At 40.7% G+C, this 24,641-nt stretch overlaps 5 protein-coding genes across 6 annotated transcripts in view; all 5 read right to left on the reverse strand.

The window, feature by feature from the left end:
* Positions 1-651: 651 nt before the first annotated feature.
* On the reverse strand, positions 652-3,893 carry LOC146319308 (E3 ubiquitin/ISG15 ligase TRIM25-like). The gene has a single exon (XM_084729916.1). It carries the CDS (start codon positions 3,765-3,767, stop codon positions 2,103-2,105), a length of 1,665 nt encoding a protein of 554 aa, XP_084586042.1. The 5' UTR covers positions 3,768-3,893; the 3' UTR covers positions 652-2,102.
* A 1,885-nt stretch (positions 3,894-5,778) lies between these two features.
* Positions 5,779-7,772, reverse strand: LOC146319309 (E3 ubiquitin/ISG15 ligase TRIM25-like). Its single transcript, XM_084729915.1, has one exon. It carries the CDS (start codon positions 7,767-7,769, stop codon positions 6,102-6,104), a length of 1,668 nt encoding a protein of 555 aa, XP_084586041.1. The 5' UTR covers positions 7,770-7,772; the 3' UTR covers positions 5,779-6,101.
* Positions 7,773-10,154: 2,382 nt separating this feature from the next.
* LOC146319310 (E3 ubiquitin/ISG15 ligase TRIM25-like) lies at positions 10,155-12,152 on the reverse strand. Its single transcript, XM_084729917.1, has one exon. The coding sequence runs from the start codon at positions 12,147-12,149 to the stop codon at positions 10,482-10,484; it is 1,668 nt and encodes a 555-aa protein (XP_084586043.1). The 5' UTR covers positions 12,150-12,152; the 3' UTR covers positions 10,155-10,481.
* Positions 12,153-14,524: 2,372 nt separating this feature from the next.
* On the reverse strand, positions 14,525-16,513 carry LOC146319311 (E3 ubiquitin/ISG15 ligase TRIM25-like). The gene has a single exon (XM_084729918.1). It carries the CDS (start codon positions 16,511-16,513, stop codon positions 14,852-14,854), a length of 1,662 nt encoding a protein of 553 aa, XP_084586044.1. The 3' UTR covers positions 14,525-14,851.
* Positions 16,514-19,878: 3,365 nt separating this feature from the next.
* The window catches only part of LOC146319312 (protein transport protein Sec24A-like), a 30,843-nt gene continuing 26,080 nt past the window's right edge, over positions 19,879-24,641 (reverse strand). For both annotated transcript variants that reach the window (XM_084729919.1, XM_084729920.1), the window contains 5 exons: positions 24,379-24,516; positions 24,005-24,109; positions 22,533-22,625; positions 22,214-22,317; positions 19,879-21,281 (listed from right to left, as the gene is read on the reverse strand). In XM_084729919.1, coding sequence (XP_084586045.1) covers positions 21,167-21,281; positions 22,214-22,317; positions 22,533-22,625; positions 24,005-24,109; positions 24,379-24,516 — 555 coding nt within the window. In that variant the 3' untranslated portion in view covers positions 19,879-21,166. The remainder of the gene's footprint in view (positions 21,282-22,213; positions 22,318-22,532; positions 22,626-24,004; positions 24,110-24,378; positions 24,517-24,641) is intronic.

The following is a 24,641-nucleotide window of genomic DNA, read 5'->3' on the forward strand; positions in this document are numbered from 1 at the left end:
AGCCATTTAGCATGTTTATTTATATTTTTCTGTATATGTAAATAGGTATATATTTATAGAGTTCATGACCAGAAGATGGTGGCATGAACCAGATCTTAGAGGAAACACTGGTCAGGTGATGTGAACAGGACATTTTATAAAGAATATGTGATGGAAGCACACGGTTATTACTTTTTTATCATCATCAAATCGATTCAACTCAAATTTATCAGAATAGAATAAAACTGCGGATTAGATTTTGGGTGTCTGTAGTATTAATGTGGCCTTGGCATTTCTCAACTTTTCAAGTCTGGCTTAAAATTATACTCACATTCACTAAGTTTTCTTCTGTCCATGTTGTCCATTAGATATCAATTATTTATTGGCAGAATATGGCAGAAACTATATTCATATATATGGTTTCATTATTGTATAATCACTTGAAAATACGAATTACTGTGTTTTCATTAACAATGAATTAGCCCTTTAAACCTTATTATTATTATTAGTAGTAGTAATAGTAGTAGTAGTAATATTTAACACTCTGATCGAAGAGGATACTGTGACAGGGAAAGAGAATATGAGCGTTTTGTGAATCCTTAAAGAAGAGCTGTTCTATAAAAATGAAGACAAGTCAATTACTCTTTATATATATTCATTTATTTATAGTGTTGACATAGACATTTCATAAATATGCAATATACATATAATTTTCATGAAGATACAATACAACAAGTTTTTAATCTATTATTCATTCAGCAAATGCTCAAAAATCCAAATAGATTTATACATTTGACATACATGCATAGATATTTCTGACATGAATAAACCCATTTACTAAATTCAGTTATAAGTTAGAACTCTACAAGATTTTTCATCAGACATTTTGCATATATGATATTTTTCATGCAGAGAGTATAATGAAAATCTTTAGTAAATATAACATGAGAATAAAAAAAATCAACAAGATTGTTTAATCCCATATTGAAAGTAAATATTTCCTTTTCATTTCACCATCTCATTAAATTGACCAGAATGAAACAACATGAGATCGAGGGGAAAAAAAACATCACTTCCTGATTTCAGTATATGTAACAGTATATGCTGTAGTGATGGGAATTCCAGCTCTTTTTAGCGATATGGTTCTTTTGGCTCCCAAGTGGCTCCTCAGATTTTTTGTTACTCAAATTCATTTATTACCAAAAAATAATGTAAAATGAATTACTAATGTAAAAAAACATACATTATATCAAGTGCTTATTATTTATATGGCTTTATTTATATATTCAACATACTCAACATGGAGGACAGTACTACAATATTAAGCAGAGTGCTTAATTTTAACAATAAACACCACATATTATATTAATTACTAATTTTCTGTATAATTGTAACATTTAACACTGGATATATTAGTCTTCTGTTGTGCACTGAAGTTTTAATCTGTCAACAAGCAGATATTTTTTCTGATAATAATAAAGGTTATATATATGACTTGGTTTTACAAGGCAGATAAAAGAACAGATGTTACATGTATCAGAAGGGGGATCTCTTCTATTTTAACCTCAATCAGCGACCAAGAACGCACTTTATTTCTTCAGCTGTGAACATGGTCTGCAGACTACAGGTAACCTACAGGTGGTCTCTTCCTCTATTCTCTCTTAAGTCTGTTGAAAACTGTCCAACTTGACTGTAGATTTTCATCTCCACTTCCTGCTGCGGCCGCCTGATCTCATCTACTTTCCAGGCGAGGCGCAGTTCATCTCAAACGAGTGTATTTTCTCACCTTTCAAGCGTGTTGTCTCTGTCTGTAGCATGTTCTCTCTCGTCTCCCTCCCACTTGTTCGTGTGCTCACTGTGTTGTGCGTCTATAACTCCTGCCCTCCCCCTTCTACTCAGTGTGGACACACACACGCCACCAATCATGTGCGACTTTAACAGAAAAAAAGAGGAGAAAAAACAAATCGGCTCCCAATCAAGAGCCGGCTCCCGTCGTTCACTTCAAAGAGCCGGCTCTAAGATCCGGATCGTTCATGACCAACACATCACTAATATGCTGAGCACCACAGACACATGTCAATATACTGTGCAGCAACACAAATGATTCACTCTTAAACTCCTGTCTACTTGAGCTCACAAAACTCTGCAGTGTCTCCAGCAAAGTTTGGAAGCCAAACTCCAGGATAGAGGGGCTGAGTGAACGTGGTCTGGACTCTGTGGAGGAGAGTCATGGTTTCAGAGATGCTGTAGTAAGACAGAGTACCTGCCCTGTGGTCCAGATAAACTCCTACTCTGGAGGACCGAGGGCCTGAGATGACAGTACAAACACTGTTATGTCTGAATTGATAACTGTCACTATCACACCGTAATGTCCAAGATTTTTCATTAAGTCCAAATCCACATTCATCTCTGGTCCCTGTTCTGCTAATATTCTTGTATGTGACTGCTACATCAACCATCCCACTCCACTCGACCTCCCAGTAACAACGTCCAGTCAGACCCTCTGTACTCAGGACCTGCCACCTTTCATCAAATCTGTCTGGGTGATTCAAATATAACTGTTGCTCTGCCATTAATATTGCTTTTCTGTTCCCGTCAGACAATGACAAACGTTTGTATGCTGTATTTGGATCCAGTGTGATTTGATGAGAATATTTCAGAAATTCAGCTCTGGTTCTGGGCTCTGCTGGTAAAACATCCACTCCAGTCACCACCGATGAGATCTTTGCCCACTCCCCACTCAGAACAGCCTGCAGTTTATCTCTGGCCTCTGACACAGCAGCTGTCACATCCTCAAAAGAGTGCAGAGGATGGAGAGGTAAGTCTTTAGATTCACTCAGACTCAGACGTGACACAGAGGGGTAGATGTTCAGGAAATGGAGGTGATCATCTGTGTGTTCGAGCTGGTCCAACTCAGTGTCTTTCCTCTGCAGCTCAGTTATCTCCTCCTGCAGCTTCTCTTCGATCTCTTTAACTCGGCTCACTTCAGTTTTCTGCTTGGATCTGATCTCCTGCTTCACTTCAGAGCTTCTCTGTTCAATCAGACAGATCATCTCAGTGAAGATCTTCTCACTGTCCCTCACAGCTTCATCAGCAGAATGATTGATGGCCTCCTCCCTCTGCTGAAGCACCATGACCACCTCCTCTCTGTCCTGGACTCTCTGTTGGATGTTTTGGCGACTCACCTCGACCTCTTTCTGCCTCTCAGCCCTTTCTGCTGCAGCAGACACTGTGTCGTGGCCTTTATGATCTTCCATGGAGCAGAGATAACAGATGGCTTTCTGATCAGTGCGACAGAAAATCTTCATCACCTCCTCGTGGCGAGAGCAGATGTTCTCCTGAAGCTTTGAAGTGGCTTCAACCAATGTGTGTTTCTTTAATGGAGCGACATCATAGTGAGACTGGAGGTGCTGCTCACAATAAGAGGCCATACACACCAGACAGGACTTGAAGGCTTTTATTTTCCTCACAGTGCAGAAATCACAGGCCACATCTCCAGGTCCAGCATAGAAATGATCAGGTGAAGCAGCTTGAAGTCCCCCTTTCTTCAGTTCCTCCACCAACTCTGCAAACATGGTATTTTTCACCAGGACAGGCCTCGGTGTGAAACTCTGCCTGCACCGAGGGCAGCTCTGTGTCTTCTTCTCACTCTTCTCATCCCAGCAGTCTTTAATGCAGCTCATGCAGTAGCTGTGCCCACAGGGAATAGTCACCGGATCCTTCAGAAGATCCAGACAGATTGAACAGGTCAGTTTTTCACGATCCAGCTGAATCAGTCGCTGCGCCATTTCTCCTCTAGACTTGATTGAATGACAATAAGTTTCACTTTCTGTTACCAGATAAAAGCTTTGCTCATTTCCTTAATGTTTACCAACAGATCTGTAGCGTATGGACTGTTCAGCTCTTGCATTTCATCACATGGTGTTTACACCCATCTCTAAACTGGTAGATCTGCGAAAGGGGAGGGAACAAGTGTCTGACGTGAATAGAGCAGGAGGGGCCTATTCTTGCCAATAAATAATCTCTGGGTGGGGTTATAATGTGTGTTTCATTCTAGGAAGAGGAGTGGTTGGTGTGCAGTGTCATCTGCACTCAGTCATACTGAGCCTCTCAGATAACCTAATAACAGTGATAATGATGATGATAATAATTGTCTCAGTGTTTGGTCAGAGGAGCTGCACAGAGAGAATCTAAGGGTTGCAAGATCCATATATAAAGAGACATGAGACAGCATTAAAATGGAATGCACCAGAACCGGCTTTTCCTATTAATTATGACCAGGACTATATAAAGCAACATTAGTTTCAGAAAACAACAAAGGAACAATGAATGCAAGAAATAAACATTTAAATAAATATAGTTTCCAATAAGTAATTTAGCTTACAGGAAAGAATGTAATTACAAACCTCCAAAAGACCTTCCAAAAAAAGTTCAGATACTGTGTAAAACATAAACAAAAACACAATGCAAATGATTTGTAAATACTTTTTGACCTATATTCAATCAAAAACAGTATAACAACAAGATATTAAATGTTCAGACTGATTAACTTTGTTGTTTTTTTTTTGTAACTATACACTCATTCTGAATTTAATGCCTGCAACTTTTCAAAAAAGATGTGACAGCAGCATGTTTACGTAGCTCGGAGGACACGACGTCCATGATTTCTCGAAACAAATTCAAATGTGGAATCGTCAGACCACGACACACTTTTCGACTTTGTATCAGTTCATCTCAGACGAGCTCAGGCCCAGAGAAGTCAGTTCTGTTTCCAGATGCTGTTGATGTATGGTTTCTGCTTTGCAGGCTTAATGTGCATTTGTAGATATACATGGTGTATCCTTTAAACAGTTACATGGATTTTTAAAGCAGTATGACCTGAGGGGTCAAAGGTCATGGGCTTTCAATGCTGGTACTGGCTTAAACAGCTGCAGACAGGTGGCACTGTTCATTTTGGGCCAGTGGCCAAAGCTGTGAATGGGAGATGGAAAAATCGCTTTACATTCATTGCCTGAAATGAGTCTGGAGAGAAAAGACCAACTTAAGTAGATGGGAACTGGAGGTCGGCACCATTGTTGAAAATGAGGAGTGGAGGAGGTCTGAGATGTTTTGGCATAAATGCTTCAGTAGCCCAACTAGGAAAGAATTTGGTTGAAAGATCAGAATGAGATTTTTTGAAACCATTTTCCAACTATGGCAATAAATCTAACCCTGTCAGTTAAAAAGGACATGGTTTGATAGGAGACCATTCCCACATTTTTTTTGATTGTCCTAAATTACAAGTCTAGTGGGAAAAGGGAAATAGGAGAAATTCTGAAAGTAGACAGACCATTTGAACCACTTCAGTTGCTTCTTGGTAATATATCTCTAAGTGGTTTGAGGAAAAAAAACAAACTATATATGCTCAGAGCTCTTGTTTTAATAGCCACTAAAATGATTACAATAAACTGGTTTAAACCTCACACACCAACCTTGAGTAAAAAACAATGTAACAAAGTAATAACGTGGTGATACATGATAACATGGATGCGGGCATCCGAAGCTTGCATGCAATGCATCCTGGTACATGTAGGCACTGCTGGAAAAGCTCTGTTTAAGTTACACTACCACAGTCCATTAGAAGACTTGATTCTGACTCTCTGGGAAGCTAATGTTTTCCTGAAATGCTAACATTATACAAATCATGTTCATAATTTTTTTCAACCTTACATCAATTCAGCAAATGCTCAAAGTCCAAAAAGATTAATACATTTTACATACATGCATACACATTTCAGACATAAGAATAACAAAATTCAATTTAAAGTGGGAACCAAAATTTATTTTACATCAGATATTTTGTGTAACATTTTTCATGTACAGTATATAATGAAAATGTCTTTCCTAAATATAACATGAGAATCTAAATTCAACAAATCATTTAAAGGAGAAAATGTTTCCTTTTCATTTCAGCTTCTCTTTAAAATCAACAAAAACGAAACAACATGAAATCCAAGAAAACACATCTCAGTCCCACCCACTGTGTTTGACCTCTGCAGTGCAGACACACCTCATCATATACACTGTAGACACATGTCAATATACTGTGCAGCCTCACAGATGATTCACTCTTAAACTCCTGTCTACTTGAGCTCACAAAACTCTGCAGTGTCTCCAGAAAAGTTTGGAAGGGCCAATCCAGGATAGAGAGGCTGAGTGAACGTGGTCTGGACTCTGTGGAGGAGAGTCATGGTTTCAGAGATGCTGTAGTAAGACAGAGTACCTGCCCTGTGGTCCAGATAAACTCCTACTCTGGAAGAGTTAGGGCCTGGGATCAAAGTACAAACACCGTTATGTCTGAAATGATAACTGTCACTATAACACCGTAATGACCATGATTTATCATTATATCCGAATCCACTTTCATCTCTGGTCCCTGTTCTGCTAATATTCTTGTATGTGACTGCTACATCAACCGTGCCACTCCACACCACTTCCCAGTAATAATGTCCAGTCAGACCCTCTGTACTCAGGACCTGCCACCTTTCGTCAAATCTGTCTGGGTGATGCAAATATGACTGTACCTTTGACGTTAATGTTACTTTTGTGTTCCTATTAGACAGTGACAAACGTTTGTATGCTGTATTTGGATCCAGTGTGATTTGATGAGAATATTTCAGAAATTCAGCTCTGGTTCTGGGCTCTGCTGGTAAAACATCCACTCCAGTCACCACTGATGAGATCTTTGCCCACTCCCCCTCACTCAGAACAGCCTGCAGTTTATCTCTGGCCTCTGACACAGCAGCTGTCACATCCTCAAAAGAGTGCAGAGGATGGAGAGGTAAGTCTTTAGATTCACTCAGACTCAGACGTGACACAGAGGGGTAGATGTTCAGGAAATGGAGGTGATCATCTGTGTGTTCGAGCTGGTCCAACTCAGTGTCTTTCCTCTGCAGCTCAGTTATCTCCTCCTGCAGCTTCTCTTTCAGCTCTTCAGCTTGACTGACTTCAGTTTTCTGCTTGGATCTGATCTCCTGCTTCACTTCAGAGCTTCTCTGTTCAATCAGACAGATCATCTCAGTGAAGATCTTCTCACTGTCCCTCATAGCTTCATCAGCAGAATGATTTACGTCCTCCTCCCTCTGCTGAAGCACCTTGACATCTTTCTCTCTGTCCTGGACTCTCTGTTGGATGTTTTGGCGACTCACCTTGACCTCTTTCTGCCTCTCAGCCCTTTCTGCTGCAGCAGACACTGTGTCGTGGCCTTTATGATCTTCCATGGAGCAGAGATAACAGATGCACTTCTGATCAGTGCGACAGAAAATCTTCATCACCTCCTCGTGGCGAGAGCAGATGTTCTCCTGAAGCTTTGAAGTGGCTTTAACCAATGTGTGTTTCTTTAATAGAGCGACATCATAGTGAGGCTGGAGGTGCTGCTCACAATAAGAGGCCATACACACCAGACAGGACTTGAAGGCTTTCAGCTTCCTCCCAGTGCAGTAATCACAGGCCACGTCTCCAGGTCCAGCATAGAAATGATCAGGTGAAGCAGCTTGAAGTCCCCCTTTCTTCAGTTCCTCCACCAACTCTGCAAACATGGTGTTCTTCACCAGGACAGGCCTCGGTGTGAAACTCTGCCTGCACTGAGGGCAGCTCTGTGTTTTCCTCTCACTCTCTGCATCCCAGCAGTCTTTAATGCAGCTCATGCAGTAGCTGTGCCCACAGGGAATAGTCACCGGATCCTTCAGAAGATCCAGACAGATTGAACAGGTCAGTTTTTTACGATCCAGCTGAATCAGTCGCTGCGCCATTTCTCCTCTCCCAGATCTTCAGGACTCTGTGTCTCTCGTTGTATCGCCTCCTTGTATTTTCTGCATCCCGCTAAAAAGGGTTGTGTACTTTACTCCACCCCCCGGCCCTCCTCCAGGTACGCCTCCCGCCGAGCGCACTCCGCTGTGATTGGTCACACTCCCGAGGACTTCCGAAGGGCTGGCGAGCGCTGCCGAGCCCGGCTACCGGCTAATCCAGAGGTACTGAACTACGAAGGAAGCTCAACACAGTCAGGCTTTCTCTGCATGATCTGGATCGACAAAGCCTAAAACTGCAATCAGATATAACGTTTTATCACGACGGTGGTTATCAACTCGCTTTGTTAATCCAGGCTTTCGTCTTCAGACTCTTTGACTCTTCTTCCGCATGAAATGAAGCGATCGCGAGCCACTTACTTAAAGCAAAATGATCAAGCTGTTATAATTATGAGCTGTGGAAAATATACAAAATACATTACGGCAAAAAGCAACACTGTTGCTGCAAATAAAGCAGAAGAAGAAGTCTTAATGCTGCCGTTTATTCTAACATGAAAACTGCACATTAAACAATAAAACTCCATACAGCAGATTTAAACATGATGAAGTCTGTCTGACACTGTCCTATGATGAGAGAGACGTGGACATCACTGAAGTTTTTAGCCAAACCAACGTAAAATGAGTGTAACTGATTTAAGATTGTCCGTGATAAATGATGATGAATTTTCTAATCTAATCATCGTTGAAAATGAGGAGTGGAGGAGGTCTGAGATGTTTTGGCATAAATGCTTCAGTAGCCCAACTAGAAAATAATTTGGTTGAAAGATCAGAATGAGATTTTTTGAAACCATTTTCCAACTATGGCAATAAATCTAACCCTGTCAGTTAAAAAGGACACGGTTTGATAGGAGACCATTCCCACCTTTTTTTTTGATTGTCCTAAATTACAAGTCTAGTGGGAAAAGGGAAATAGGAGAAATTAGAAAGTAGACAGACCATTTGAACCACTTCAGTTGCTTCTTGGTAATATATCTCTAAGGGGTTTGAGGAAAAAAAACCAAACTATATATGCTCAGAGCTCTTGTTTTAATAGCCACTAAAATGATTACAATAAACTGGTAATAGCCCATAAAATGATTACAATAAAATGGTTTAAATCTCACCCACCAACCTTGAAGAAATAGATCCAAAAACTTGAAGCGGTGAATTTACATACAGTTAACTGAATGGAAAATAACCTCATGGCTGCAACTCTGGATAGACATTTAGTCAGACAGGTGGTCTCCTATACCAAAATGAACATGTTGTAAAAGTTTGGATAATTTGGGGTGTAATTGTAATTTCAATTTCTTGTTTCTTGGTGCTGAAACTGCTTGAGATTCCCCACCTCCCTTTGAGTACACCAAGATAGGTCCTATTATGTTTTAAATTATCATGTGTAGACCTCTTAACAATGGAGCATCTGAATACAAAACCCTGCAGAATGCCCCTTATGTGAAACACACCCTAGGGAGTCGGTACCTGACAAAAGAGTGTGAAAACACTCTGAGTACGGTGCCGTTACCTGCGGCAGACAAAAGGGTGTGAAACACACCTTAGGGGGGGCGTTCTTCAGGCACAAATGTTCAGGTCTCCCCATGTCCGGGGTCTTTCTTCACTCTGACCGTTAGTATGCTGATTGACCTTTTCTTTGCAAAGAAAATTAAAACCTTGTTGGCCAGCAGAAGTCACTATTCCATTATTCACCAGTAGCAGAGAATTTCCCCAACAGGGGTTAATGTGAAAGTGTGTACAACTTGTTTTATGAGCTGCTCATTTTTCTATACTAATATTATTAATGTACTTGTGTCAGATGGCAGGGTCGCACCAACAAGGATTCATCTTTAAATCTGATTAAGTTATGGTTTAACTTTCAATTATGATGCACTAAACTTTAACTAGCTTAAAATTAAGGAAGATTTAATTTAAATCTCTCTTTAAACCTCATTTTAGTTTTTACTTTTAACCTAGAGTAAAAAAACAATGTAACAAAGTAATAACGTGGTGATACATGATAACATGGATGCGGGCATCCGAAGCTTGCATGCAATGCATCCTGGTACATGTAGGCACTGCTGGCAAAGCTCTGCAAAAAGGAGAACTCTCCATTTTCTTAGACAATATAGCACACATTGCCAATAAGTGTTTAAGTTACACTACCACGGTCCATTAGAAGACTTGATTCTGACTCTCTGGGAAGCTAATGTTTTCCTGAAATGCTAACATTATACAAATCATGTTCAAATTTTTTTTTAACCTTATATCAATTCAGCAAATGCTCAAAGTCCAAAAAGATTTATACATTTTACATACATGCATACACATTTCAGACATAAGAATAACAAAATTCAATTTAAAGTGGGAACCAAAATTTATTTTACATCAGATAATTTGTGTAACATTTTTCATGTACAGTATATAATGAAAATGTCTTTCCTAAATATAACATGAGAATCTAAATTCAACAAAGAAGGTCATTTAAAGGAGAAAATGTTTCCTTTTCATTTCAGCATCTCATTAAAATCAACAAAACGAAACAACATGAAATCCAAGAAAACACATCTCAGTCCCACCCACTGTGTTTGACCTCTGCAGTGCAGACACACCTCATCATATACACTGTAGACACATGTCAATATACTGTGCAGCAACACAGATGATTCACTCTTAAACTCCTGTCTACTTGAGCTCACAAAACTCTGCAGTGTCTCCATAAGAGTTTGGAACCCGAACTCCAGGATAGAGAGGCTGAGTGAACGTGGTCTGGACTCTGTGAAGGAGAGTCATGGTTTCAGAGATGCTGTAGTAAGACAGAGTACCTGCCCTGTGGTCCAGATAAACTCCTACTCTGGAGGTCCGAGGGCTTCGGATGAAAGTAGAAACACCGTTATGTCTGAAATCATAATACTGACTGTGACACACTAATGCCCATGATTTATCATTACATCCAAATCCACTTTCTTCTCTGTTCCCTTTTCTGATAATATTCTTGTATGTGACTGCTACATCAACCATCCCACTCCACTCCACTTCCCAGTAATAACGTCCAGTCAGACCCTCTGTGCTCATGACCTGCCACAAGTGCTCAAATCTGTCTGGGTGATTCAAATATGACTGTACCTTTGACGTTAATGTTGCTTTTCTGTTCCTGTTAGACAATGCCAAACAATCGTATGCTGTATTTGGATCCAGTGTGATTTGATGAGAATATTTCAGAAATTCAGCTCTGGTTCTGGGCTCTGCTGGTAAAACATCCACTCCAGTCACCACTGATGAGATCTTTGCCCACTCCCCCTCACTCAGAACAGCCTGCACTTTATCTCTGGCCTCTGACACAGCAGCTGTCACATCCTCAAAAGAGTGCAGAGGATGGAGAGGTAAGTCTTTAGATTCACTCAGACTCAGACGTGACACAGAGGGGTAGATGTTCAGGAAATGGAGGTGATCATCTGTGTGTTCGAGCTGGTCCAACTCAGTGTCTTTCCTCTGCAGCTCAGTTATCTCCTCCTGCAGCTTCTCTTTCAGCTCTTCAGCTTGACTGACTTCAGTTTTCTGCTTGGATCTGATCTCCTGCTTCACTTTAAAGCTTCTCCGTTCAATCAGACGGATCATCTCAATGAAGATCTTCTCACTGTCCTTCACAGCTTCATCAGCAGAATGATTGATGGCCTCCTCCCTCTGCTGAAGCACCATGACATCTTTCTGTCTGTCCTGGACTCTCTGTCGGATGTTTTGGCGACTCACCTCGACCTCTTTCTGCCTCTCAGCCCTTTCTGCTGCAGCAGACACTGTGTCGTGGCCTTTATGATCTTCCATGGAGCAGAGATAACAGATGCACTTCTGATCAGTGCGACAGAAAATCTTCATCACCTCCTCGTGGCGAGAGCAGATGTTCTCCTGAAGCTTTGAAGTGGCTTTAACCAATGTGTGTTTCTTTAATAGAGCGACATCATAGTGAGGCTGGAGGTGCTGCTCACAATAAGAGGCCATACACACCAGACAGGACTTGAAAGCTTTCAGCTTCCTCCCAGTGCAGTAATCACAGGCCACGTCTCCAGGTCCAGCATAGAAATGATCAGGTGAAGCAGCTTGAAGTCCCCCTTTCTTCAGTTCCTCCACCAACTCTGCAAACATGGTATTTTTCACCAGGACAGGCCTCGGTGTGAAACTCTGCCTGCACTGAGGGCAGCTCTGTGTTTTCCTCTCACTCTCTGCATCCCAGCAGTCTTTAATGCAGCTCATGCAGTAGCTGTGCCCACAGGGAATAGTCACCGGATCCTTCAGAAGATCCAGACAGATTGAACAGCTCAGTTTTTTACGATCCAGCTGAATCAGTCGCTGCGCCATTTCTCCTCTCCCAGATCTTCAGGACTCTGTGTCTCTCGTTGTATCGCCTCCTTGTATTTTCTGCATCCCGCTAAAAAGGGTTGTGTACTTTACTCCACCCCCCGGCCCTCCTCCAGGTACGCCTCCCGTCGAGCGCACTCCGCTGTGATTGGTCACACTCCCGAGGACTTCCGAAGGGCTGGCGAGCGCTGCCGAGCCCGGCTACCGGCTAACCCAGAGGTACTGAACTACGAAGGAAGCTCAACACAGTCAGGCTTTCTCTGCATGATCTGGATCGACAAAGCCTAAAACTGCAATCAGATATAACGTTTTATCACGACGGTGGTTATCAACTCGCTTTGTTAATCCAGGCTTTCGTCTTCAGACTCTTTGACTCTTCTTCCGCATGAAATGAAGCGATCGCGAGCCACTTACTTAAAGCAAAATGATCAAGCTGTTATAATTATGAGCTGTGGAAAATATACAAAATACATTACGGCAAAAAGCAACACTGTTGCTGCAAATAAAGCAGGAGAAGAAGTCTTAATGCTGCCGTTTATTCTAACATGAAAACTGCACATTAAACAATAAAACTCCATACAGCAGATTTAAACATGATGAAGTCTGTCTGACACTGTCCTATGATGAGAGAGACGTGGACATCACTGAAGTTTTTAGCCAAACAAACGTAAAATGAGTGTAACTGATTTAAGATAAATGATGATGAATTTTCTAATCTAATCATCGTTGAAAATGAGGAGTGGAGGAGGTCTGAGATGTTTTGGCATAAATGCTTCAGTAGCCCAACTAGAAAATAATTTGGTTGAAAGATCAGAATGAGATTTTTTGAAACCATTTTCCAACTATGGCAATAAATCTAACCCTGTCAGTTAAAAAGGACACGGTTTGATAGGAGACCATTCCCACCTTTTTTTTTGATTGTCCTAAATTACAAGTCTAGTGGGAAAAGGGAAATAGGAGAAATTAGAAAGTAGACAGACCATTTGAACCACTTCAGTTGCTTCTTGGTAATATATCTCTAAGGGGTTTGAGGAAAAAAAACCAAACTATATATGCTCAGAGCTCTTGTTTTAATAGCCACTAAAATGATTACAATAAACTGGTAATAGCCCATAAAATGATTACAATAAAATGGTTTAAATCTCACCCACCAACCTTGAAGAAATAGATCCAAAAACTTGAGGCGGGGAATTTACATACAGTTAACTGAATGGAAAATAACCTCATGGCTGCAACTCTGGATAGACATTTAGTCAGACAGGTGGTCTCCTATACCAAAATGAACATGTTGTAAAAGTTTGGATAATTTGGGGTGTAATTGTAATTTCAATTTCTTGTTTCTTGGTGCTGAAACTGCTTGAGATTCCCCACCTCCCTTTGAGTACACCAAGATAGGTCCTATTATGTTTTAAATTATCATGTGTAGACCTCTTAACAATGGAGCATCTGAATACAAAACCCTGCAGAATGCCCCTTATGTGAAACACACCCTAGGGAGTCGGTACCTGACAAAAGAGTGTGAAAACACTCTGAGTACGGTGCCGTTACCTGCGGCAGACAAAAGGGTGTGAAACACACCTTAGGGGGGGCGTTCTTCAGGCACAAATGTTCAGGTCTCCCCATGTCCGGGGTCTTTCTTCACTCTGACCGTTAGTATGCTGATTGACCTTTTCTTTGCAAAGAAAATTAAAACCTTGTTGGCCAGCAGAAGTCACTATTCCATTATTCACCAGTAGCAGAGAATTTCCCCAACAGGGGTTAATGTGAAAGTGTGTACAACTTGTTTTATGAGCTGCTCATTTTTCTATACTAATATTATTAATGTACTTGTGTCAGATGGCAGGGTCGCACCAACAAGGATTCATCTTTAAATCTGATTAAGTTATGGTTTAACTTTCAATTATGATGCACTAAACTTTAACTAGCTTAAAATTAAGGAAGATTTAATTTAAATCTCTCTTTAAACCTCATTTTAGTTTTTACTTTTAACCTAGAGTAAAAAAACAATGTAACAAAGTAATAACGTGGTGATACATGATAACATGGATGCGGGCATCCGAAGCTTGCATGCAATGCATCCTGGTACATGTAGGCACTGCTGGCAAAGCTCTGCAAAAAGGAGAACTCTCCATTTTCTTAGACAATATAGCACACATTGCCAATAAGTGTTTAAGTTACACTACCACGGTCCATTAGAAGACTTGATTCTGACTCTCTGGGAAGCTAATGTTTTCCTGAAATGCTAACATTATACAAATCATGTTCAAATTTTTTTTTAACCTTATATCAATTCAGCAAATGCTCAAAGTCCAAAAAGATTTATACATTTTACATACATGCATACACATTTCAGACATAAGAATAACAAAATTCAGTTTAAAGTGGGAACCAAAATTTATTTTACATCAGATAATTTGTGTAACATTTTTCATGTACAGTATATAATGAAAATGTCTTTCCTAAATATAACATGAGAATCTAAATTCAACAAACAAGGTCATTTAAAGGAGAAAATGTTTCCTTTTCATTTCAGCTTCTCATTAAAATCAACAAAACGAAACAACATGAAATCCAAGAAAACACATCTCAGTCCCACCCACTGTGTTTGACCTCTGCAGTGCAGACACACCTCATCATATACACTGTAGACACATGTCAATATACTGTGCAGCAACACAGATGATTCACTCTTAAACTCCTGTCTACTTGAGCTCACAAAACTCTGCACTGTCTCCATAAGAGTTTGGAACCCGAACTCCAGGATAGAGGGGCTGAGTGAACGTGGTCTGGACTCTGTGGAGGAGAGTCATGGTTTCAGAGATGCTGTAGTAAGACAGAGTACCTGCCCTGTGGTCCAGATAAACTCCTACTCTGGAGGTCCGAGGGCTTCGGATGAAAGTAGAAACACCGTTATGTCTGAAATCATAATACTGACTGTGACACACTAATGCCCATGATTTATCATTACATCCAAATCCACTTTCTTCTCTGTTCCCTTTTCTGATAATATTCTTGTATGTGACTGCTACATCAACCATCCCACTCCACTCCACTTCCCAGTAATAACGTCCAGTCAGACCCTCTGTACTCATGACCTGCCACAAGTGCTCAAATCTGTCTGGGTGATTCAAATATGACTGTACCTTTGACGTTAATGTTGCTTTTCTGTTCCTGTTAGACAATGCCAAACAATCGTATGCTGTATTTGGATCCAGTGTGATTTGATGAGAATATTTCAGAAATTCAGCTCTGGTTCTGGGCTCTGCTGGTAAAACATCCACTCCAGTCACCACCGATGAGATCTTTGCCCACTCCCCCTCACTCAGAACAGCCTGCACTTTATCTCTGGCCTCTGACACAGCAGCTGTCACATCCTCAAAAGAGTGCAGAGGATGGAGAGGTAAGTCTTTAGATTCACTCAGACGTGACACAGAGGGGTAGATGTTCAGGAAATGGAGGTGATCATCTGTGTGTTCGAGCTGGTCCAACTCAGTGTCTTTCCTCTGCAGCTCAGTTATCTCCTCCTGCAGCTTCTCTTTCAGCTCTTCAGCTTGACTGACTTCAGTTTTCTGCTTGGATCTGATCTCCTGCTTCACTTTAAAGCTTCTCCGTTCAATCAGACGGATCATCTCAATGAAGATCTTCTCACTGTCCTTCACAGCTTCATCAGCAGAATGATTGATGGCCTCCTCCCTCTGCTGAAGCATCCTGACATCTTTCTGTCTGTCCTGGACTCTCTGTCGGATGTTTTGGCGACTCACCTTGACCTCTTTCTGCCTCTCAGCCCTTTCTGCTGCAGCAGACACTGTGTCGTGGCCTTTATGATCTTCCATGGAGCAGAGATAACAGATGGCTTTCTGATCAGTGCGACAGAAAATCTTCATCACCTCCTCGTGGCGAGAGCAGATGTTCTCCTGAAGCTTTGAAGTGGCTTTAACCAATGTGTGTTTCTTTAATAGAGCGACATCATAGTGAGGCTGGAGGTGCTGCTCACAGTAAGAGGCCATACACACCAGACAGGACTTGAGGGCTTTCAGCTTCCTCCCAGTGCAGTAATCACAGGCCACGTCTCCAGGTCCAGCATAGAAATGATCAGGTGAAGCAGCTTGAAGTCCCCCTTTCTTCAGTTCCTCCACCAACTCTGCAAACATGGTGTTCTTCACCAGGACAGGCCTCGGTGTGAAACTCTGCCTGCACTGAGGGCAGCTGTGTGTTTTCCTCTCACTCTCTGCATCCCAGCAGTCTTTAATGCAGCTCATGCAGTAGCTGTGTCCACAGGGAATAGTCACCGGATCCTTCAGAAGATCCAGACAGATTGAACAGCTCAGTTTTTTACGATCCAGCTGAATCAGTCGCTGCGCCATTTCTCCTCTCCCAGATCTTCAGGACTCTGTGTCTCTCGTTGTATCGCCTCCTTGTATTTTCTGCATCCCGCTAAAAAGGGTTGTGTACTTTACTCCACCCCCCGGCCCTCCTCCAGGTACGCCTCCCGTCGAGCGCACTCCGCTGTGATTGGTCACACTCCCGAGGACTTCCGAAGGGCTGGCGAGCGCTGCCGAGCCCGGCTACCGGCTAATCCAGAGGTACTGAACTACGAAGGAAGCTCAACACAGTCAGGCTTTCTCTGCATGATCTGGATCGACAAAGCCTAAAACTGCAATCAGATATAACGTTTTATCACGACGGTGGTTATCAACTCGCTTTGTTAATCCAGGCTTTCGTCTTCAGACTCTTTGACTCTTCTTCCGCATGAAATGAAGCGATCGCGAGCCACTTACTTAAAGCAAAATGATCAAGCTGTTATAATTATGAGCTGTGGAAAATATACAAAATACATTACGGCAAAAAGCAACACTGTTGCTGCAAATAAAGCAGAAGAAGAAGTCTTAATGCTGCCGTTTATTCTAACATGAAAACTGCACATTAAACAATAAAACTCCATACAGCAGATTTAAACATGATGAAGTCTGTCTGACACTGTCCTATGATGACAGAGACGTGGACATCACTGAAGTTTTTAGCCAAACCAACGTAAAATGAGTGTAACTGATTTAAGATTGTCCGTGATAAATGATGATGAATTTTCTAATCTAATCATCGTTGAAAATGAGGAGTGGAGGAGGTCTGAGATGTTTTGGCATAAATGCTTCAGTAGCCCAACTAGGAAAGAATTTGGTTGAAAGATCAGAATGATATTTTTTGAAACCATTTTCCAACTATGGCAATAAATCTAACCCTGTCAGTTAAAAAGGACATGGTTTGATAGGAGACCATTCCCACATTTTTTTTTATTGTCCTAAATTACAAGTCTAGTGGGAAAAGGGAAATAGGAGAAATTAGAAAGTAGACAGACCATTTGAACCACTTCAGTTGCTTCTTGGTAATATATCTCTAAGGGGTTTGAGGAAAAAAAACCAAACTATATATGCTCAGAGCTCTTGTTTTAATAGCCCATAAAATGATTACAATAAAATGGTTTAAATCTCACCCACCAACCTTGAAGAAATAGATCCAAAAACTTGAGGCGGTGAATTTACATACAGTTAACTGAATGGAAAATAACCTCATGGCTGCAACTCTGGCTCAGACAGGTGGTCTCCTATACCAAAATGAACATGTTGTAAAAGTTTGGATAATTTGGGGTGTAATTGTAATTTCAATTTTTTATTTCTTGGTGCTGAAACTGCTTGAGATTCCCCACCTCCCTTTGAGTACACCAAGATAGGTCCTATTATGTTTTAAATTATCATGTGTAGACCTCTTAATGATGGGAGCATCTGAATACAAAACCCTGCAGAATGCCCCTTATGTGAAACACACCCTAGGGAGTCGGTACCTGACAAAGAGTGTGAAAACACTCTGAGTACGGTGCCGTTACCTGCGGCAGACAAAAGGGTGTGAAACACACCTTAGGGGGGGCGTTCTTCAGGCACAAATGTTCAGGTCCCCCCATGTTCGGGGTCTTTCTTCACTCTGACCGTTAGTATGCTGATTGACCTTTTCTTTGCAAAGAAAATAAAAACCTTGTTGTTATTCACCAGTAGCAGAGAATTTCCCCAACAGGGGTTAATGTGAAAGTGTGTACAACTTGTTTTATGAGCTGCTCATTTTTCTATACCAATATTATTAATGTACTTGTGTCAGATGGCAGGGTCACACCAACAAGTATTCATTTTTAAATCTAATTAAGTTATGCTTTAAGTTTCAACTATGATGCACTAAACTTAAACTAGCTTAAAGTTAAGGAAGATTTAATTTAAAACTCTCTTTAAACCTCATTTTAGTTTTATACTTTTAACCTAGAGTAAAAAACAATGTAATGTTTAGGTAGCTAGCAAGCACTACATCAGTTTTTACTTTTTTAGTTAGCTAGCAAACAATGCAGTGTTTTGAGAAATACAGGGCAGCAGAAAGTTGATTTTATCAGTGGTTCCCACACTTTTTCTGGCCCCCTTCGAAACTTCCTGCTCCCATCCCACAATTATCAGTCATTAATAATAACCAGCAAAGCAACTGATTACAAAAGGATCAAAACTGAATTTTAGTGACAGACATACATAAATCATATTTATTTAACTTTGATTCACTTTGTTTTTCTCACTGGATATTTCCCCAGGTCATCCACACACCACCCCTGTAGAGACTCTTCTCCTCCCAGTTTGGGAACCACTGGATTAAATTTAGCTCTGTTGGTGCAACCCAGTCTTATTGTTGAGGAACCTGTGTTAATAAATGTAAAAAAAGACAAACCTAATTTAAAACCTAATTTGTGGAGCACTTACAACCACGATTACATGCTTAAGTGTAACGTAATGATGTGGCTCATCAATCTTTGAAGCTCTGAAGACAAATTTGGCACCGTTGATGTGTTGATGGTAAATGTAGTCAACTGAAACAACACATTCCTCAGTGCTGTTATATTGACTCAGATGCTATTACTTTGTTGGCCAATGCATAGTGCATTGGCCAACAAAGTAATAACGAGGTGATACATGATAACATGGATGCGGGCATCCAAAGCTTGCATGCAATGCATCCTGGTACATGTAGGCACTGCTTGCAAAGCTCTGCAAAAAGGAGAACTCTCAACTTTCTTGGACAATATAGCACACATTGACAATTAAGTGTTTAAGCTACACTACCATGGTCCAATAGAAGACTTGATTCTGACTCTCTGGGAAGCGGTTTTCCTGAAATGCTAAGATTAAACAGACTCAACAAAAACACTTATGATTTTGCTCCCACTTTTCTAACCTTAAGACTTACTTACTTGTTTTTGCATAGTGGAAGACATTTTTTACTTCAAGTCATGAAAGATGGAAGCAAAAACAAAAGCGTTGCCTTTTCTGTTTTTTAGTGTAATTTAGTGTAAAGCTGCAAATCTTTTTAAATCAAGTCTGTTTGATTCATGACCCAAGTCCAAGTCATGTGACTTGAGTTCACATTTCTTCAATTTACTCTGTACAAACACAGGCTATTTTTTTTATTTTCATCATTTTTTTTATGAAACAATTCTGTGCATGAAGACCAAAACATATTTGTCTTTTCCTAAATACATTTGTTTTGTTTATATAATACATAATTACAAACCATATGAAATCAGACCAAATCAATAACTTCAATTCACCCTCAGTCAGGAGAAAAATTGACTGTATTGGTCCATATTCTGTTTTGTAGTCTTCATCTTCACTGAATAAACACTGTTCACCCACCAAAACACAGAACTACATTTAAAAAGTCCCAAACATTTTATTCTCTTAGCGTCATTTCACCTTGATGTTTATACTAAAATCATCAGCATTTCTTCACCTTTATATAATGCAGTCTTTTCAATATACAAGTATCAATAAGCATGAGTAAAAGATCACAATGGCTTTGTTATGTCTGTGTTAAAGAATTTCCCATATCCTATTATATTAAAATATTTCATATATAGAGTCTGTATTTGAACAGAGGTTTAATAATAAAAAGTGAGTTCCCATACAAGGCAATTATAGAATTTAATCAGATTGGGAGTCTCATAAATTATTAGATTATCAGAAAAAAAAAAGAAGAAATAAACAAACAGAACAGCGATGTTGCCAGAGGTGTTCTGGATGTCCAGAGACAGAAAAGATGACAGAGAGTTTCTGAAGGACAGATCAGACCAAAGAAAACGACTTTCCACTGCCGAGTCCACACATTCAAGGCAGAGGTGACAGCGAGGTCGATCCGCCTTCAAACACCTTTAACATGTCTGCCTTTTTACGACAGAGTCTACAGATTTGTTCGACACACAATTATAATGACGGGGAAATAAAAAGCACACGTTCTGTCCTTCGGGTTCGATGTTAAGAGTGTTGCTAGAGCTCAGGTGTTCTGCGTACAAACACTCCCGGTGATACCCGATAACAGTCTTTGAGCGCAAACACACTAAACATCCTCATAAACCTAGTCTTTAAGCATACATACATACATACGTTTGACTTGTTTTAGTAAAGACGACTGTGCTTTTTGAACAAAAAACACTTCACACATCCGTTTGCCTGGACTGTATCTGAACGATACCTCGGTAAGATAGCATTGTTCTATGAGAATAAACACTGATTCATTCAATCATTGACATACACAATCACAATCACCATCATCATCATTGTGGATTTCTTTCCTTTTTTTTTTGTTTTCTTCCAATGTGTTGCTTCAGCTGGGTAAAAAAAAGTGTCAAATAAGCATCAGAATCAATTCTGTCACTCTCCGTCCTCGCACAGTCCTTGCATCACGTAGTTTGATTTGAGTGACACTTCACGTCAGTTCAGCTCAGGAGCTTTTTCCTCAGAGAGATGGCGCACCACAGCTGGAGATTCCTTCAGTCTGCTTCACACACGCATACAGACACAGACACACACACACACACACACACACACACACACACACACACACACACACACACACACACACACACACACACACACACACACACACACACAGTTCCACATCCTCACTTCAGTGTTTCCTCGTCTGCACAGTCCCACTGAAGATTATTTGGAGATTTGCTGTTGGAGGTGAAGCAGGAACTCGTAGTACGACAGGGCCGACTCTGTTCGGTCCTCGATCATGTTCTGCATAAAGCTGGCTTTCCGCTGGCTCTCGTCCCTGAGAGAGAAAATAAAAACCGGTCAAGAGACGTCAGCTGTAGTTGCTCAGTTGCTCTTTCATTTCAAAGTGCTGACAAAGGGAAATTCAAGAGTTTTCTTTCATTATGAAAACTCTGAAAAACTCTTTGGATTACATTATTAACCTTAAAAGAGACAGTTCACGCCTAAATCAAAAGTACATATTTTCCTCTGGCCCGTAGTGCTGTTTATCCTTCTAGATTTTTTTGGTTTTAGTTCCAGAGTTCTGGAGATATCAGCCATAGAGGCGTCAGCCTTCTCTCCAATACAGTGACACTAAATGGCATTGCTCAAAGGTCACCAACAAAAATACTGTCACAGAAAACAGGAGTTGCTGGTCTACCGCTGCCTTGATCAGTTAGTTTGTTTTTATTATTGTGTGGCTTTGGTGTCTTAAAAGGTTAGTTCAGATTCACCAAAAGACACAAAAATACAAACAAACGAAAAGTTTGAGGCAGCGGTATACCAGCAACTCCTGTTTTCTGTGAGGCAAAACTATCTTTTTTGCCTGTGGAGTTTGGTTGGTTTGGAGAGAGTGATATTTGGCTAATATAATTGTTTTTGTCTGTCTGATGAAAAGGTAAAGTGGTGAGAACATTATAGATAAAGTGTAAAATTAAACTGGTATTGCTTGTTCAGGTGAGCCATCCACAGCAGTGCTTTATTTGCTTCCTACACCGGTACTCCTGCTGCTTCCCTGACTGCCATTTACTGTAGATAATACACCGACTATCTATAATTACCTTTTTAAACTCCACTTCAAATAATCCAAACTATTCATTTAAAATGTCAGCAGACTGACACCATCCACAATTAAAACCCACCAGCAGCCACTGGCTGGTTTTAATGTTCTTCACTCTCGCTACTTGACTCTTTACCGTCTTGTACGTTTACATGTTGTCTGTTGCCCACCTGATGACATGCAGGGAGGGGAAGAACGGCCTCTGATCCCTCAGCCAGCCAATGAAAGCTCTGGTTCTCTGTGACTCGGCAGTGTCCAGCTCTGGGAGCAGATACTGTGGGAGGAGAGAGCGACGGTCACGTTTTCATCATCAGGGAAGAGGATGTAAAGGGTGACACTAAAGTTGACTGTATGTGAATTAACTGCCATCCTCAAGACCATTTGTTATAAACTCCTGGTGGACAGATACAGCTTTGGGGCGAAGAGGAGGAGCGAAAAATGACCACAGCAGGTGGAAACAGGAAACTGCTGCATCATGAGGTTTCCTACCAGATTATCAGGCACAGCAGCGTAGTTGGGAACTCCCAGGACTTGTGTGAGGAAGTTGGGGTTGCAGTTTCGTCCAATCCACAGATACATCACCTATTGGAACAGAATAAGGCATATATTAAATATTATTACAAATAAACAGGTAGTACTGAGAGCGATCACTAGAAACAACTGCACACTTCCATCATTACTACTGTGATGTTGATGTTTTAAGTGCAGTGAGTCCTGGGGTTATTAAAGTGGATCCACAGTAAAATTTGTGTTTTCTGACAAATATTTAACGCTTAAACTCATGTCTGATGCTACACGGTTATAATCATGGTTATATTCATGTATGTTGAAAATGTATCTAAAAACTAAACTCACAAATTGGAAAACTTTACTAAATGGTCTGCAAACTAGTCTACAAAATTAAACAAACAAAAAAGTGAAGCACCGAAAAAGCCAGCAACATGTTTCTTTTTCTGTTCACTGATTATTCAGGAAAAAACACAAGATGTATGAAGAAGATAAGAAACTAGCAGCTGCTGAATCTTTTTTTCCCCTGACCCCAAGCTTTGTTTGGTTTGTTTCTGTGGTTTTTGCACTGACGTCACGGTTCGGTTAGTAACCCGGATGTGTGGCCATTTCGAAGGTACTGGAATCTAACCAACAGAATGGCTTACACAATGAAAATGCAATTTAAGATTTTTGGATGTCTAAACCAAGGAAATGTTCAGGAAAACATCTGAAAGTTGAAAAACTTAGAAAAGGAGGACTTAGTTAGCAGGAAAGGGTGCGATAGTTTAACTCAGTAAACAGGTGATGAAGATCAGTACCTTCTACTTCCTGTCCTGACATGGTGAACTACATTGTTTTTTTTCACCGTTCAGCCCACAGCTGAAGGAGCTCAAATGTTACAAAGGTTTGTAATCCAACAACCAGATGGTGTGTGGATGGCAGAGAGAGGCTCAGTATCAGCTCATCCTGTGTATTGTTATTGGGAAAGCAAAGGTACGTGATCAACTGATATTTACATTTGGAAATCTAAATATTTGGGACTTTTAGGATTTCGAGTCTGATAATCTCCTACTGCAACTTTTTGGATAAACATGCTGATCTGTTAAACACGGAAACGATTAAAATGCCCCTCTTCTTTTTTAAATCATATTAAACTGAATATCTTTGGGTTTTCGACTGACAGAACAAATTGCCTGACTGGGCAACTGAATAACAACAGTAATGGTGAATCCTGGTTTTGATACCAACAGTTCCTTTAACAGCCCAAAATGTAATTGTAAAGAAAATGTACACCGCATGGGTTTTTATTCTCTTCCCTACTGTGCGATTATTACCGCTCTGTTAACATTTTATAACCCACAGCTATTGAATCCAAAGCATTTTTGGGCTTGACAAAAATGTTGTGTCTCATTTTTCCTCAGGTTTCAGACATCAGCTTTGTGTTTCTGTTATGATTTCTAAAAGCACCGTACCGTTCCAGCATCCATGAGGAAAGCTGCCTCCCTGCTGAGCTTCTCCACAGACAGCTGCAGCAGTCTGGGCTGAGGGATGGTCCGCTCATTGATGTTCAAAGCTCCCTGAGGAGGCAGGAAAACAGAAGAAAAGAGAAGATTACTCAGGAGCAGGGAGACACTTCAAATAACTGTGGAAAACACTGGGATGACTGTTCCGGTTCAGCCCACTGCCAAAAAGAAAGCACCTAGATTTTAGAGTTTTAGCTGTTAAGGACATTAATGATGTTCCTTTTGCCTCTTCAAGGAAACTATAACCAGGGTCACTATTTTCTGAAATCTGTCTCCAGTAGCTGAGATGTGAAGGCGCTGAGGTGAAGTTTCCTCCTCCTCACCTCATCAGTCAGATCATCAATACGGTATAGAGCAGGGTGGATCATCAGCATGGCGTAGGCCAGCGGCTGGTACTTCAGCTGACACATGGCAAACACTCGGTCATCCAGTCTGGTGCTGGTGCCCGTCCTGAAGGATTTCTGCACGGAGCACACGCAAACACATAAAAGTGGATCAGTAAAAGCTCAATAGTGCGGTTTAAAACACAACATGCTCGGAGTAAATGTCAAATAGTTTTATTTTACTGTTCTGAATTTAGGAAATT

This window comes from Lutjanus erythropterus, chromosome 11 (assembly GCF_056507025.1).
Source record: "Lutjanus erythropterus isolate fLutEry1 chromosome 11, fLutEry1.hap2, whole genome shotgun sequence".
Classification (NCBI taxonomy): domain Eukaryota; kingdom Metazoa; phylum Chordata; class Actinopteri; order Lutjaniformes; family Lutjanidae; genus Lutjanus; species Lutjanus erythropterus.

Bases quoted from the DNA above. Each gene is read 5' to 3' on its own strand.
- LOC146319308 (XM_084729916.1), bottom strand. From the start codon at position 3,767: ATGGCGCAGCGACTGATTCAGCTGGATCGTGAAAAACTGACCTGTTCA.
- LOC146319309 (XM_084729915.1), bottom strand. From the start codon at position 7,769: ATGGCGCAGCGACTGATTCAGCTGGATCGTAAAAAACTGACCTGTTCA.
- LOC146319310 (XM_084729917.1), bottom strand. From the start codon at position 12,149: ATGGCGCAGCGACTGATTCAGCTGGATCGTAAAAAACTGAGCTGTTCA.
- LOC146319311 (XM_084729918.1), bottom strand. From the start codon at position 16,513: ATGGCGCAGCGACTGATTCAGCTGGATCGTAAAAAACTGAGCTGTTCA.